The 16742-nt window shown below is 37.7% G+C and overlaps 1 protein-coding gene and 1 long non-coding RNA gene across 3 annotated transcripts; both read left to right on the plus strand.

The window, feature by feature from the left end:
- Nucleotides 1-949: 949 nt before the first annotated feature.
- On the plus strand, nt 950-4330 carry LOC307081384 (uncharacterized protein). The gene is made up of 6 exons (XM_079744540.1): nt 950-1009; nt 1107-1448; nt 1575-1952; nt 2130-2246; nt 2449-2504; nt 4009-4330. Exons 1-6 carry the CDS (start codon nt 967-969, stop codon nt 4135-4137), a joined length of 1065 nt encoding a protein of 354 aa, XP_079600666.1. The 5' UTR covers nt 950-966; the 3' UTR covers nt 4138-4330.
- Nucleotides 4331-10563: 6233 nt separating this feature from the next.
- LOC307081668 lies at nt 10564-13588 on the plus strand. 2 transcript variants are annotated; one of them, XR_013812161.1, is made up of 6 exons: nt 10564-10678; nt 11055-11179; nt 11300-11668; nt 11818-11933; nt 12615-12670; nt 12985-13588. It is a non-coding gene; the product is annotated as an uncharacterized lncRNA (long non-coding RNA). The 2 variants fall into 2 exon arrangements; XR_013812162.1 differs by having other exon boundaries at nt 10614-11179.
- The last annotated feature ends 3154 nt before the right edge of the window (nt 13589-16742 follow it).

Here is a 16742-nt window from a genome sequence, read left to right on the forward strand (position 1 = left end):
AAGAGAGTTGTGGTGGTGTGTCAAAAGCAAAGACATTACCAGCCACCGCCCCTGCCTCTCAACTTGCTGCCTCACTCTCTGTTAACAAACCAGTGGTTAAAACACATACACTATAGGGAGAAAGATTAAAGGAAGCAAAGCCTAAAATGTTATCTTCATGGGGTTGTTGTATTAACTGCCACTTACACTGGTGGTTATAAAAGGCTTGAGTTTCTTGAAGCTGCTCCAACACAGAGCGCATCCATATCTCTCGGCCTATAGCTGGGGTTGATTTTTGTAGTCAAACAATCAAACTAATTCTATAAGATCTGTCCTAGGTCCCAGAGAGGTGAATTTAACTTCTCACTTTCAGTGTTTTTCAACTACTACTACTGCTACTAATACAGTGTCTTCTACTAATGTTACTGCTAAAACCAATACTGCCTCTACTTCTACTGATAATAGTAATGCATACAATTCCCAATTTCTCATGTGATGCTTCTATCAGACTAATTCTCATAACAATGTGACATAATTAACATGTCTCTAGATTTGTTTTCCAATACGTACTCCCCATTTCTGTCTTGATACTAACTAATGATCAGGCACTTAAGCTATGTATACTGTGTGTGTGTGTGTGTGTGTGTGTGTGTGTGTGTGTGTGTGTGTGTGTGTGAGAGAGAGAGATACTTATATTTTACAATTGAAATTCATAACATTGATAGCAATCCAGCAAGTTAAATCAAATGTATTCATGATTCAGGGAAAATACCAGTTAGATAAAAACAAAGTGAACAACATTTCAGTGTTCAGTTTAGATTTAAATCCAACATGAACTGTCCCTCACAGTAACTAAGTCAATCGGTGGCTTGCATCATTCAGTCCCTTTAAGTTCAACCAATCACAGTGGTCCCAGGATATGAAAATGTTAGTCTAAAGTCAGAATCATTCACTTCAGTGAGTCCAGCGCTGGTTCAGCATCAAACCATGACATTGTTGAGTACTGCAATAACAATTCTGAGTACTGCATGTAAGTAATGCTTTTGTATACGATGTTATCCATTTTTTATACTAAATGTACAACAATAGTGATGTAAGTCTCTTTCTTGTTTTTCTTTATGTTTTAGTGCTGATTCAGACCCAAGAGGAACCTCAATCATTGTATTTGAAAAAAGCTGAACTTGGAGATACTGTTACTCTCAATTGTACGGTTTTGAAAAAACAGAACATCAATGAAGAGTTATACTGGTACAAGCAGACTATGGGAAATAATCCCCAAATGGTAGCTAGCAGATATTATACATCAAAGATTTACAAGTCTTTTATGTTGAGGTTCAAAGCGGGAAATGGAAGTACCTTCAATTTGACAATCAGCAACATTAAAAAAGAGGATGAAGCAAGTTATTTCTGTAAACAAGGAGGACAATATCTAAACATTTGGAACAATGGTGTTTTCCTGACCGTCAAAGGTAAATCATATATTTGTTTGAATATTTGTTGTTTTAAATATCATGATCGAAAATACATTTTCTCTGAGAGAGCTGCAAAGACATTTGGTTTATTTCTTCTGATGATTGTTTTATTTAACTGTATAGATCCCAATGACCAGAGGTTTGTCTCCCAGACTGTGGTCCAACAGCCTGTGTCTGCATCAGCTCAGCTGGGAGACCCTATGGCTCTCCAGTGCTCTATTACCTCCCAGAGGACGAACCCCAGCAACCAGTGCCAAGGGGAACCCAGTGTGTACTGGTTCAGATCTGGATCAGGACCTTCTCACCCTGCAGTCGTTTACATGAATGGAAACAGGAGTGGTGAATGTCAGAATAGTTCTGGGCCTCCATCTGCTACACAGAGCTGTGTGTACACTCTCCCCAAGAACAATGTAGACTCCTCTGATGCTGGGACTTACTACTGTGCCCTGGCAGCATGTGGGGAAGTTGTGTTTGGAAATGGAACCCAGCTGGACATACCAGGTCAATACATTTTACTTCCTACTTAAGAAGATAACAGACATAATTAATAACCTGATTGGTTTGAGTTTTTATTTCAACATATAATATATAAGAGTCATGAGTCATGACCTTATGGGAATGTAATGTTACAGAAAACATGATTTCAACAGATTCATGATGACACCTTGTTGATTCCAGGACCCAAGCTGGTTATACCAACCATGGTGCTTGGAATACTGTTGGCTTGCTCTCTGGTTGTGATTATAATCCTCCTTCTCACCAGAAATAAAAAGCAAGTTTGTGAGCATTGCAAAGGTCTGTACCTTCTCAAGAATTAATTTTGTGGAACACTTGATTTCATAGAAATTGGTCTTAGTTTAGGAATCACAGTAGTAATAGTTTGGCGTACATCTTAATTTCTGTTTTTTAACATAAACATTTATATTGGGGTTACATCAATTCTGCGTAAACTACTTAATCTTAAAAGTGAATGTTATTCTTCCGTTCTTGTTGTCAGGAACACTGGGTGCTTCCTACTCTTTCCCAAACGACTCAGTGATTCAGGAACCACAGGTACAGTTGTTTCAAAATGTTGCATTCAGTTGATATTAACTTTCATGGTGTTACATAGTACTACGAATAAAGAGATCCAATTTCAATGGAAAGTTAATTTATTCTATACGTTTGTCAACTAGCAGAACTTTTGTGTTTAGTGCCGTGGAGATAAAATCTACAATCTATCAACATTACAACCAGCTAGGACTTGCGGTTCATGTTGGATGGTACTTATTCCATATAAATCCACGTAAAAAGAGACAATATTTGACATTTTGTCCATATTTGTTTCTACTTTTAGGATAAAATGGTTTGACCGAAAAACAATGTAATGAAAAACAATGTGTTTAATTGTTTGGCTCCATGTTAATCTTTATTGAGAAACACTAGTTTTTGAGCAGTATTTCATGGAGGTCACCTAATTGGAATTAAGTAATAGAAATAAGATCTAATTATTTGGATATGTGACTTCTAATAGGTATGATCGAGGTCAAAAAATTCTCTCTCTCTATCCTTCATGGATGAGTTTTTTCTGTCGGGTCAAATGAACGTGTTTAGGGTTGGCTTTGGTCACAAAACATTCTCGGCCCTCACCCGTTGGCAGGATTAACGAGAGGACGGAAACGACAGGGGGCACAACTATTTTTTACTTGCTGATAAGACAGGAGGGATAATAATCTGTAGTTATCTGTAGTAGACACCATGTATTTTCAGCCCCACTCGGCTGTATTGCTGCAAGAAAACAGGCAACTAAACCATATTAAAACACAGATAATTCCCTACCAAGCTGTCTTATCACAAGAGTGCCGTAATACGTTGTGTATGACAACAACAGAGATGGTCAGGGTCTGCCCACCCTCATCGATGAAATGCAAAGTGAGCAACTATTGTTCCATGTAAAACAACTTTAACATTAAATCCCCTTCTTGGCAGCAATGCCAATGATTAATTAATGTTACGCGTATTACTGACATTTCCCACGGAAAACGTTACAACATAATACAAGGCCAACCAGGCTGCCTCCTCTTACACTGTTTCAAAAGAGTTGTGATTCAAATATAACATTCAGCTGCTCTGTTAAAGTTTTTTTATTTTTGCACTACATAACTTTGAAAGTAAACCTAAATGGTCAAATTGACCCTAACCTTATTTTTCGAAGGCCAATCCCAATTGTTTCCTTTCAGCTGTTGAAATGTCCAACTTTGATATTCCATGTGTGCAGTAGAGTCGTGTGAATGAAGCGCTCCGACCCCGCGATTAGGGCGAGAATATAGATGGGGCAGATTGTGTGGTAGGAAATATGGATAGAAAACTAAGGGGGCACAATATTATAACTGAGGGGGCATTGCACCCTTTTGCCCCCGTGTGGCGCCGGGCCTGTCTAGGCCCCAGTATAGGATGAGACGCCTTTACACCAGTATTGTAGGATTGTAGGTTTGACATTCACTATGGAAGAAGTGGTCCTTATACGGCTGTGAATCCTCTCAGATGTTTGTTAGTAATACACAGTTCTCTGTTGTAGGATGGGGAAACTGATACCTTGAACTACGCAGCGTTGGAGTTCTCTGGCAGGAAAACCAGAGGAAGGAAGAAGCACAGTGAAAGGACTCAGGAGAGTGTGTATTCTGCTGCGAGAGAAACCCGCTACTGAAGCCCATCCATTTCATGACGGTGCTGCCTTGCTGCGGCGACACACAACTGTAGCCGCTTGTGTGCGTAATTGTCTAAATGTGTCCTTCGTATCTAGTCCATGTTTTTCCTGTGTCTTTTTGTATGTGTTGGCTACGTGTTGTAAACCAAATTGCCCCTTGGGGACATTAAAGACATTTCAATTTCAATTTCAACCAGGGAGATTGTGTCACCTCATGAGGCTGAAGGAATGATGTGGTATTGTCAGGTTCTGATTGGATGGATGACTTTAATTATGTTACATAATCAGTACTTGTTTATTCTCATGAATCTATGAATTGATTATTTCTTATAATTAGAAATGCTGTGCAAAAAATGTAAATTCTGCTTGTTGTGTACTTAGTGTTTCTGGTAGATTTTGTTAAGGCCCCAGGCTAATTGATGACTTTGCCTATGTTCAGATTTAAGTCCACCATGATGTTTATTCAACTCAACTCCTCTTGCAGTGTAGCTGTACGTGCATACAAACTACCCTGGCTAGGTAGTGTTCCCCAATAATGCTCACAAAGCTATAGGTTTCGATTCTGTGCTTACACGCCATTGCATATGCTCACTGACTTGGAGACTGAGGCGCACATTCAGAAGTTTTGGCGAAGATAGGGGCTGCGTCATAGACAGTGTGATAACACATTGTGATCATTCAGGAGGGGGTGTCTTTTAGCTGATTGGAACGTATCCTAAGCATCCACTTCTGATTAAAAAATGAAGTACAGAGTTCCTGGTTTTAAGAATGTACATAGAAGAAGACTTATAGTCTTATAAACACAAATTTCGCTTTATTTTCCCACTTTCCCAGCAAATGCATTGTAACCGGTGGGTCAAAGCTTTGAAAAAAATCAACAGCTAGGGTTAGGGTTAGGTCTAGAAATCACCATCTTGCTCATGATCAGGACAACATCAAAAAGGGAATACTGGGCATTGCTTTGCAACACTAAACCCTCAATCACTTTACGAAAGAAAAAAATCACCTTGAGAAGAGACACACAAAAAAAGAAGATGTATGTATACAAAAAACGGTCACTCCCCATAACAAAGTTATACAGGATGAGGACATAGTGAGCTATATTTAGAGTCCTCTGGTTCTTCTTTGTAAACCACATACAAAGCTAGCACAGAATGAACGGCCATAATGAGATCAATGGTGCTAGAGGTAAAACCACATCAGCACAAGATCTTGCTCCACTTCCATTTTTTTATGAGATATGCTTTAAATCTGTTTAAATAAATTAAACTACTATTGTTCCTGGTGACCGTATTATTACTTCTAATATTACAATCACTATTTTTACTAATAGTAGTGGCACTAATATTTAATTTTATTTGGCTGGGAGTCAAACGCCCTAGCCACTACACTATTGCCCCTGCTGGATTGGCTCGCTACATTCAGTGTCTCTATGTTACATCCAATCACAGTTGATCTATGATATGTAAGTGTTGGACTCACTTGAGTCCAGTGCTAGTTCATCACCAAAAGATCACAATGTTAGCATCATTGTTTGCTCTGACAATTCTGGGTACAGCATGTAAGTAAAACTACTCTTCAAATTAAATCAAATTCACAATTTTACCTAAATAATTAATGTTGTGTTCAATTATTTATCTATATTTATTTATAATACTAAGTTGTCAAACAATTATACACTTTTAAACACTCTATTCCTTCTTATTTCTTATGTCTTTTAGTGCCAATTCAGACCCAAGAGGTTCCACGGAGATGTTGAGAGGTTCCTGGAGATACTGTTATTTTACATTGTGCGGCTAAAAAAAATGATGATAAGTTTCACTGGTACAAGCAGGCTCCTGGATATATCCCCCTAACAGTCGCCGCAAGAGTGCAAGATTCAATTACAATTTATCCCCCATTTAATTTAACCTTCATTGTGGAAGGGGTATCTGACTTCAGTCTGAGAATCTCAAACGTAACCAAAGGTGATGAAGCAAACTACTTTTGTCGGCAACGTTTTTTTGATAGTTGGATTAACGGCACTTTTTTGTCTGTCAAGGGTAAGCTATCCTGTTTTCAATGCTTTTGGATTTTTGAGCCAAATTCACATTGAAAAAATATAGATAATCTTTTATTTTATTGTCCAGATCTCAAAGACCAGAGGTTGGACATAAGAGGTCAATATATTCTACTTCCTACTGTTGGGAAATATTTTAAAGTGATGTGGCAGATTTTCGATTTTATTTTAAATATTGTATGTAGTGGGACATCTGTATGAAGTGCTACAGAAATACTATGATGAGTTCTTCTGATTAATTCTTGATTGTCTGATTCTAGAACCCAACTGTTTTGTAGCGATGTTGGTGCACCGGATGCTGTTGGCTTGCTGTCTGCTTGTGATTTTAATCCTATCATTAACAAGAAATAAGGTTTGTGAGCATTTCAATAGCATCATTGATTATACACTTAGACTGTTCACAAAGATTATACGACCTCAGGACAGGTCTGGGAGGGCTTCTGAACTGTATTATATCCAACACAAGATCTGATAAAATTGCGTCATACACCACTTAGATGTGGGAAAAGTAAATCTCCTTCTTCTGTTCTTATTCTCAGAAACAACTCGGACCTTGTTGCCCATGACATGGTGATAACACAACCAGTTGTTAATCAGCTTGAAAATATTGCATTGTTTATTCATTTAGGAGGATGTAATAGTGTATCCATTATTCAGCATCAACATCTAGTGTCTTAGAGATTGGCTAAGATCAGTACTAACATCAGATTCTTGGCCTGCTTGTCACCATTCTCATGTTTGATTTATTTGTTTCTTTGCAAACTTAAAAAATAACCTCAATTATGCATATAATATGCAGACTGGAAAATGTTACACTGAATATTTGTTGATGGTTTATTATGATTAATAAAGTTGCTTTGTTGGGAAAAAAAAATGGGAATTCCGTCGTGATTTCTGTATCAGGTTGATAAAAAAATAACACAAAGGACATGTTTATAACACACAGGACCGTTCATTACAAAATATCTAGCGGTGGGAGGAGCTGGGCTGAACACCAGCCATACGGGAAACATCAATTCATGAAGGCATTGGCGTCAGTTTGGTTTGAAATGTGGTGGGGACAGCGACGCAATCTGGAGTGCTTTTTCAGAAGTGCTGGGTACATTGAGGATGCACCTTATTTTTCTTTAGCGCAGGTCATGAAAGGTTCTGAAAGACGGGATACCCATGTAGCTTACTAATATAAAATTTATACAAAAAAATGATGTCTGACACGTTTTATGAAGAAAGCGTTTTCAAAAAGCATTGGACATGATGACCCACTATGTTCTGCTCCATGATGCACTCAATGTTGACGTGACATGGCATGAGCTATACCAACATAAACAAAGAGGAGCTTACTACCTACGTGTTTAAGTTCAGAAGGGGCAAACGTGTAGCTACACATAGCACTACAAAAAGATCGAAAAAGCTAAAAATAATTATAGCTGAACGCTATATATCACATCATGAGCTGGCTGTTCTCAATTCACAACACACATCCATCCAATCTACAGGGCATTCTGACCGAAACCCATGCACTCCCCCCCCCCCCCCCAACCACACAGACACAATTATTCCAGAATTCAATCAAAGCGAATGACCAAAAGTCACTTTGAGTCAACAAGAGACTGACTCCACCGACTCCACTATCGTAATATCCACTAGTCTATACCCAACATCGTAAGAACGCAAACACTGGATAATTTAAGTTAAGCTACTTGGAGGCTATGGCTAGTAGTACTATTTCAAGTTAAAACAGCTGACCACATGAGGGCAAAAAATGATCTTGCCAAAGTACCAGCAAATCTGATGCAATAAATATCGCATCTTACCTTTATTAATGTGCCAGTGGTTTGCAGATGTATCCCGCGGGGTTGCCTGCATGCCTGCTGCCTAACCACATCCATTTAGTTCAACAGGTTTTCGCTCTGATACTGTCCATCCGTGGTACTAACGGTCTGGTGTTTTTTTCCTATGTATTCATTCTAAAATTAATTGACGGTCTGATGCCTCATCATTGCATACCAGCCATATCGAGTATTGGTATTAATATCTCATTCATTGTCCAAGCCAGGCTGGCGCCTCATACAAAAATAATCCACAACTACGGTGCTGCAGAGGGGGCATCTAGTCACGACTGAAAAAAGACGAGATAGCGATACGACCAGAGCCCGACATTCTCTCATCCTACCTAGTTAATTATACAGCATAATGTCAAAAAGGAGTGGACAGGACATCAGAGCTTTTTTTTAAAGCTAAGCAGTTGAAGCTGACATGCACAGTAAGTGTGCTAGTGTCTTATGAGCTCAGTTAAATTAATATTATTCTAGAAATATGTCATTCTTGAGTTTTTTTAGCTAGCTAGCCTCTACCAGCGCGACACACTGTTGGCTAGCATGCCTAGTGCTACCGGAGTGTTTTGCCCTATGTGCTTTAACGTTTAGCTTTCCTATTTAAATTAATTTTGAATTTATAACAGACCAATTGAATTTATTCAAACCAATATTTTGTCAAAAACCAATTACAATATTGATAACATATATACCACAACCAACATAATTTTTAATTTTTTATTTATTTATTTTTATTTTTTTTGGGGGGTTCAAAATTAATCTTGCCGAAAACTGGTGGGGACGCGTCCCCGGCGTCCCCGGCGTAATCGACGCCTATGCATGAAGGTATCGGGATCATTTGCTTACACAATATATGTATCGTCAGGTTGGCTCAAAACCAATAGTCCATTCACATCAACTATTCAGCCCCCTGCCGAGCCCCAGACCATCTCAGAACCTGGCTGACGCGTGGACCTGCCCTAGAGGGAGTGACGTGGGTGGTGCCTGGTGTGCAGTGACGTGCAGTATGGTGTGTTTTCTTGCTGTTTTGGATTGTAGTGTAAATGGTTTTACATATTGCTGTGAGCTTAAAGGTTGCATTGACTATTCCCTGGTTGCTGTGGTAACGCAGTCTACCTTTGCCCCAGTCTAGCTGAAGTGTGAGGCCTCCCACTCATCTACTAAACTTGCCCCCCTTACAGGAAGGGGACAGAATGAGAGATACATAACATCCTCTGGTGCAGTTGGTAGCAGTACCATCGGCGTTCAAACCTCAGTGCTGACATAGTTAGCACAGGATGAGCGCTCATAACAAGATCTTTGACACTAAGCAGTTAAAACCACAAACATAAAGGTCATCCTGTGACGGCCACTAGGCAGTCTACACGTTCATGCCTCAAATCATATATTTGTTAGTCATTTCTTATTGTTATTCACTTATGTTCACACATAAACACTGCTATTCACAAACACACACACACGCACGAGAGATTGAATCTACTCTGTTATAAGTCATTTCACAGTCTTTGTTGTAGCTGCATCTCCTTGGTAGTGTGGTAGTATCCATCATATTCTGCCTCAATTTGCATAGCCTGTGACTTTGTGGTGACTCCCAATTTTCCCCCGTCAGGGGGTATCAGTAAAGACAGTGAAAGGTTAACATGCAATTGACCCACATTTGCGAAGTTTAATTGACACCAAACCCAGTCTGTGATGACATCCTTCCCTGCTGTATCACAGCCATTATAAAAGAACTGCGTCCTTCCTACAGTGGTTTGATTTTTAAAACTGGAGCTCATCAAAATGCTGGACATCGTCTCAATATGTAGGATGCCGGACAAGGGATAAAAATGCTGTGTTGCCACTTAAATCTACATCAAGGGACCCACTCATGAATAAAGTGAACTTTATTAAGGTAAAACGAGAACGAGTTATTTTAGAAACGAAAAGTCAGGACCCTTGATTGTCTGCAAATCTTTAACATAGGGCAGAGCAGTCACAGTCAATATGTTTCATTAATCTAAATATCGGTTAGGAAACTACATTTACCTTTCCTTTAACTCATGTCGTTTTCTGGCTGCCATTTTACAACAGTAGATCAAGAGTTGGATGATAATAATACATGATACCAAGACATTGGAAGACTTTTTTAATGCCCCTGTTCAATGTTATAGGCTAATGTCAAGCGGCTTCAGGCTTTTCCTTGTCTCTGGGCATATAAAGCCGCTCAAATAAAGATAGTACATGCAATCCCAGTTATCCTAACCTATGAACTTAAAATCCAACTGAAAACTAAGAGGAAATAGTTTTAGCCATATTGTAGTGTAAGGGTTTCTCTCAGTTCTACTTATTTGCAAACTTCTAAAAAGATTGAAGAAAAAAGCAGTTGCGGGCGTGGTTGAACCAATGTTAAAGAATGCTGAACCCAGTACCATGTTATCTAAACTGTTCAATCTAACATGAACTACACCTCACAGATAACTAAGCGGATCATTGGATTGCTTCATGCGGTATCTCTCAGTTCTAGCCAATCACAGTTCAACTTTGGTTCGTCAATGTCGGTCTTCAAAGTCAAAATCATTCATTTGAGTGAGCACAGCGCAAGTCCAGCACCAAAAAATCACAATGTTAACAAGATTGTTTGCTATGATACTTCTAAGAGAAGCAAGTAAGTAAAATTCCTCTTCATATTAAATGAAATAGGCCTTTTTTAAGGGTTGTGATATGAGGTAAAGTTTGGTACGTTGCTTAATTCATGTATTCGTTTACAATATTGATTTAACAATACAAAGTATAACCGTGTTTAAGACCAGATATATGAGTTGTAACTGTTCTTTGTTTTAGTGCAGATTGAGACGCAAGAGATTCCTCGTTTGATCACTGTGAATACTGCTGAACTTGGAGATACTGTTAGTCTAGATTGTGCAGCTTTATCAGACGATAGAGAAAAGCTTTACTGGTTAAGCAATCTCTTGGATATGTTCCCCAAACAGTCGCTGTTAAAACATAAAAAAAACGACATTCAATCAACCCTTTTTTTTGAGATTCACAGTGGGATCGGACTTCAATTTGACAATCAGAAACGTAACTAAAGGCGATGAAGCAAACTATTTCTGTCAACAAGGTGTTTTTAACAATTGGAACAAGGGCACATTTTTATCTTTGAAAGGTAGGATGTATCCCTTTGACTGATTCATTTCCATTATCAAATGCACAATATTTATTTGGTCTAGAAACAGCAAAGCATTTGATTTGATTCCTCTGATGATTGTTGTATTTAACCGTACAGATCCCAATGACCAGAGGTTTGTCTCCCAGACTGTGGTCCAACAGTCTGTGTCAGCATCAGCTCAGCTGGGAGACCCTGTGGCTCTCCAGTGCTCTATTACCTCCCAGAGGACGGACCACAGAAACCAGTGCCAAGGGGAACCCAGTGTGTACTGGTTCAGATCAGGACCATCTCACCCTGCTGCCTTTTACATGAATGGAAACAGGAGTGGTGAATGTCAGAATAGTTCTGGTCCGTCTGCTCCACAGAGCTGTGTCTACACTCTCCCCAAGAACAATGTAGACTCCTCTGATGCTGGGACTTACTACTGTGCCCTGGCAGCATGTGGGGAAGTTGTGTTTGGAAATGGAACCACATTGGACATAACAGGTAATTTGACTTCATCCATACATTTTTTGTCTTTTAAAGAAATATTGGTCATTATCTCCTTATCATCATTACATTATATGTAATTATATAAGAAAATACTGTCAGTTCTGATGGTTTCAGATAACTCATTGTTGATTGTTTGATTCTAGAACTCGGCATGAATGAATTACCCTGATGCTTGGAATACTGTTGGCTTGCTGTCTGGTTGTGATTATAATACTCTTTCTAACCAGAAATAAAAAGCACGTTTGTGAGCATTGCAAAGGTAAAGTGCATTATACACTAATAATCGTACTGGTGTGACTTGATATGATCTCAAGACAGGTTAGAGATCCCCAACTGCGGATGGATATCACTGTGTACGTAATTGAGTCTGTGGTCTATTGTATTTTTGCAGAAATCTAGCACGTTGTTGCTAGATTTTTGTTTGGCATGAATGCATTTATAAATACCTATTCGGTTACACTTTATAATAAGGTGCCATAATAAATAGCAAACTAGTCATTACCTAACCCTTTGTTAATATTTGTTAATTGTTACTAAAATATCTATTTGGCACAAGTTAATAGTTTTCTTTTACTGACCACAGAGTGTCGCTGGTTAGACGTAGGGTTAGGGTCGTGTGTTAGGGTTAGGGCCGTGTGTTATGGTTAGGGTTAGGGCCGTGTGTTAGGGATAGGGCCGTGTGTTATTATGGCACCTTATTATAAAGTGTTACCATATATTCATATGTTTCTTTTTCATGACTTTTCTGTATCTTTGTACACTGTTGAGTGCTGAGAAAGGTGCCTTAAAAAAACAATTTATTATTATTATTATTATTATTATTATTATTATTATGTATATTCATGCGTGTGTTCATATATATATATTGGGTATATTTGAACCTATCAAAAAAATGTAAAGTTAAATTAAAACGTAAATATTATTTGGTTCTGATTCCCAGGAACACAGAGTGCCTCCTACCATGTTGATCATGACTCAGTGATTCAGGAACAACAGGTACTTCTACATTTAGTATTCTGTTTAGTATGTACACATTTTAATTCATCATTATCAAAGATTGAAATATAGGATTGTATTTTAAAAGCAGCATAATATTGTAAATAGGGACTTTCCAGTCAATTTTAACGTAAGTTGAGGTTACTAACTTGAATTTTAGCTACCAGGTGAAACTAACTTTTCTAGTTTGTTGTGGTTGCAAGCCTACATGTTCCTGGTCGCAGGAGTATCAGCTACCAGTACACCATTAGGATTTCACTCTGTGCAACTGTGAATCCTCTCAGATGTTTGGTAGTAATACGGTTCTGTTGTAGGATAGGGAAACAGATTCCTTGAACTATGCAGCGTTGAAGTTCTCTGCCAGGAAAACCCGAGGAATGAAGAAGAACAGTGTATGGACTGAGGAGAGTGTGTATTCTGCTGTGAGAGAAACTTGCCACTGAAGTCCATCCACCTGGCCCTTGCATTGTTTAAATTTCTTAATATTGTAGTCTGGTTGATGTTCATTAAATTGCTGAACAAGATGAAAAATAATGAAATAGATGAAATAGATGAACAAGTTTATTAAGTTCAAATAGCACTTAACAGCGCTGGTAGGTGGTTACGTTTCAACTATTTTAGTTTGAAATGGGGATGAACCCGCATTCATATATCATTTGAGGTTTCCTAGTAAATTAACTTTCAGGCATTGCTTTTAACAAATACAACTAACCAGATTGCATTGTGTGAAATTCTAATCCTAAATCCTAATAATTTGATAACATATGATCGATTGAAAATTAAATCAAGCTCAAATAATTGTTGTTCAAATAAGGCTTCTCATTATGTTTGCATATTTGTGTTAGCTTATGATCATATCCTTCGTCAGGAATGACACAGGGTTCTTGTTGGTAGAATGTGTAAACTGGTATAAGAAGGAATGGCCAATGACCTTGGGGGGGGGGGGGGGGGAAGCGAGAGAGAGACCACAAATAAGGTGCAAATATTAAATTATTAGATGTGAATATGAATATGAATATGAGTCAAGCGCTCAACTATTCTTCTTAAGTTTTATTCTTTCTTTCTTTATTATTCTCTACAAAATTTGGGACCTATCTGCTTCCTCAATATTTCACCTAGAAACTCCATTCCCATTTTTGAATGTTCATATAAGCTTGGAATTGCCCTCTTCTTTTCATATTTTAAAAATATTTTATACTTTTTAAGATATTCTACTTTTAAAATACTATTTTTTACAATGGAAGTCAATTCTCTGACACTTACTATTTCAGACTTCATAACTTGGTCGATATTTTATCGTTAACCTTCGTTCAAAGGTTTAACAAATCAACACACTTCTATCTTCAATGATTAAAAAAATTGACTACCTTTATACTTTTTTCAAAATCACAGTTTAAGTTCCATGTCAGCTTGTTTTCAGTTAGTCTCATTTATTTACGCTGAGGTTAGAGCGCGAGGACGTGCAGGTAGTGTTGCCAGATTGGCCAGTTTTCTCCCTCAATTGGACTACTATTTACGATGAGCGATTTTCCCGCCAAATTGGACAACTTTTAATAACGTTAGGCTGGAAAAAGGAGCATAAGGCGAGTACATACAATTTCGGCTATTTCAGATTTTTCAGTTCAATTCCTTTTACATTGCTGCATTTTTAGCAATGCTTTGCGCTTTTCATTCAGCTGTCAATTCATTTGTTTTCAACCATTTACATTTTTTTAATTTTTGGTGTGCATGTTTACATTGTTTACTCCATTTAGACTTTTGAACTCTGTTCAAATCCCTTCACCCTTGTTTTAAGCCATTTAACGTTTCTTTATGTCTTAATCTATGTGGCTTTATTAAAAAATATTTTAAACCTCACTTTGTTCTACAGCACTCACCGCATTTTCTGCAGGAAATGCATTTTCTAGTTTACCTTACTCTTTGAAAAAGCAAATACAAGCAAAAGTTAACATGATTACTATCTTTCTCTGTTCACCAAACAAACAATCACCATTCAGGTTCAGTCAGTGAACTGCAATATATTTAGATTTCATTATTGGCTTCTGAAGAACCTTAGCATCTCATCCTGTTGATACCTACAGTTGGGCCAATTTCTGGTTTGAGTTTCGGCGGTGTGTTGAAAAAAACAAAGACATAGCCAGCCACCGCCTAACCTCTAAATTTGGGACCTAACTCTCTGTTTCCAACCCTGTGGTAACAAAAAAATACTGTAGCAAGAAAGATGAAAGTTAGCGACACTAAAAAGTGTTATCTTTCGTTGGCTTTCATCATTAACTGCCACTTTACACTGGCAGTTATGTGGCTTGTATTTCTTGGAAGTAGTAGGCCTAATGTATTGCTGAAGTCACTATCACACAAAGTGTCACTCCAAACTAAAATGAAATCAGGCCTACAATCTGAGATTCACTGTTAGTAAGGCCTGCCTAATAAAAAAAGTCAGTAAATTGGTTATTCCTAAAATCTGTACAACTAAACCTCACCCAGCATGAACTGAATCCAAAATGCCTTACATATAGTCAAACTACACAATCAAATGTACTATTGTCAATTTAGTCTACCCAAATTCAGAACCTTGTGGACAGATGAAAAAGCCAATATAACAAACTACACAGAAAACCTAATCTAAAGGCATTGAATACTCAACCCAGTCATACATATTGTAGAAACAGGCCTCCGGTTATTGACAGGAAATTTCGGCTAATGTCACTTTACAAAGAGATATTTGAAAAAAACACCAAAAATGTGTACCTTACGCTAAAAAAACATATTTCATGTTGTTTGATGTGATGTGCATCTCATACATTGACCCAGTACAAGGCAATGTTTCCACCTTGCCAAACCCACTTGACGCCTCTGGCATGGACCCACCAAATATTTTGTGCAGGTAATAACTATTCTCTAACACTGCCCCAACTCTGACCACTTTAAAAGACGACTTTTGTTTGCTTTAGCTTTCTGCTAAATCTTAAATACATCACACTTTCTACAATGCATTTTTTTACTTTGCCTATGTTTATTTTATTATTCTATTTTATAATTTTTTTTTAAATTTTATAAAAATAAATATGGCTGCCTTGCTTTGCCTAGGTAGGTTTTTAGTACAGTATTTTGTGTGTGCGTGTGTCTGTTAGTGTGTGTGTGTTTGTGTGTGTGTGTATTTGTGTGTGTGTTTGTGGGGGGGGTAAACTAATTCATGATATGTTCAGGGAAACATTGTGCCAGCTTTCAATGTATTAGAGGTGAAAAGAACGGCATATGTTTTCAGTTTTCTGTTTAGGTGTAAATCCAACACGAATGCACCTTAAAAAAAAAACGTAAGTTGATCATTGGCTTGCTTCATTCATGTCTACATGTTGCAGCCAATCACAGTGGATCTAGGATATGTAAATGTTGGTCTGATGTGAGAATCATTCACTTCACTGATTTCAGCGCTGGTTCAGCATCAAACCGTGACATTGTTTTTAGCAATGACAATTCTGAGTACTGCATGCAAGTATACTGTTTTTAATGACAGCTACATTGACGTTTTCTGGTGGAATAATGTTTTGAAATTATTGCAGTATGTTGTTGTTAGATTGTATGATAAAATACTACAAATGATTTAACTTTTTTCAATAAGCCTTTCCTTTGTCTTTATGTTTTAGTGATGACTCAGAACCAAGAGGATCCTCAATCACTTTTTTTGAAAGAAGCTAAACTTGGAGATACTATTGCTCTGGATTGTGCAGTTTTGAAAGACCAGAATATCTTTTCGGAGTTATTCTGGTATAAGCAATCTCTGGGATATGATCCCCAAATAGCTAGCTTGTAGCTAAAATATATTGTAAAACAAAAACGATTTATCCGTCCCTTACGTCAAGGTTCATAGTGGGAGAAGCTAGTAACTTCAATTTGACAATCAGCAACGTTAAAAAAGAGGATGAAGCAAATTATTTCTGTAATCAAGGAGGAAAATATCAACACACTTGGAATAATGGCGTTTTCCTGACCGTCACAGGTAACTTATTTTTGTTTCGATATTTTTTGTTGTAAATAACATAATTGAAAATACTTTTTCTCTGAAAGAACCAAA

The sequence above is a fragment of the Pollachius pollachius genome (assembly GCF_949987615.1).
Source record: "Pollachius pollachius genome assembly, chromosome: 10".
Taxonomy (NCBI): domain Eukaryota; kingdom Metazoa; phylum Chordata; class Actinopteri; order Gadiformes; family Gadidae; genus Pollachius; species Pollachius pollachius.

Coding starts and splice junctions, on each gene's coding strand:
- LOC307081384 (XM_079744540.1), top strand. CDS start 967: ATGACATTGTTGAGTACTGCAATAACAATTCTGAGTACTGCAT. Junction 1,449..1,574: donor TGTTTTCCTGACCGTCAAAG/GTAAATCATATA, acceptor TTAACTGTATAG/ATCCCAATGACCAGAGGTTT. Junction 1,953..2,129: donor AACCCAGCTGGACATACCAG/GTCAATACATTT, acceptor TGTTGATTCCAG/GACCCAAGCTGGTTATACCA.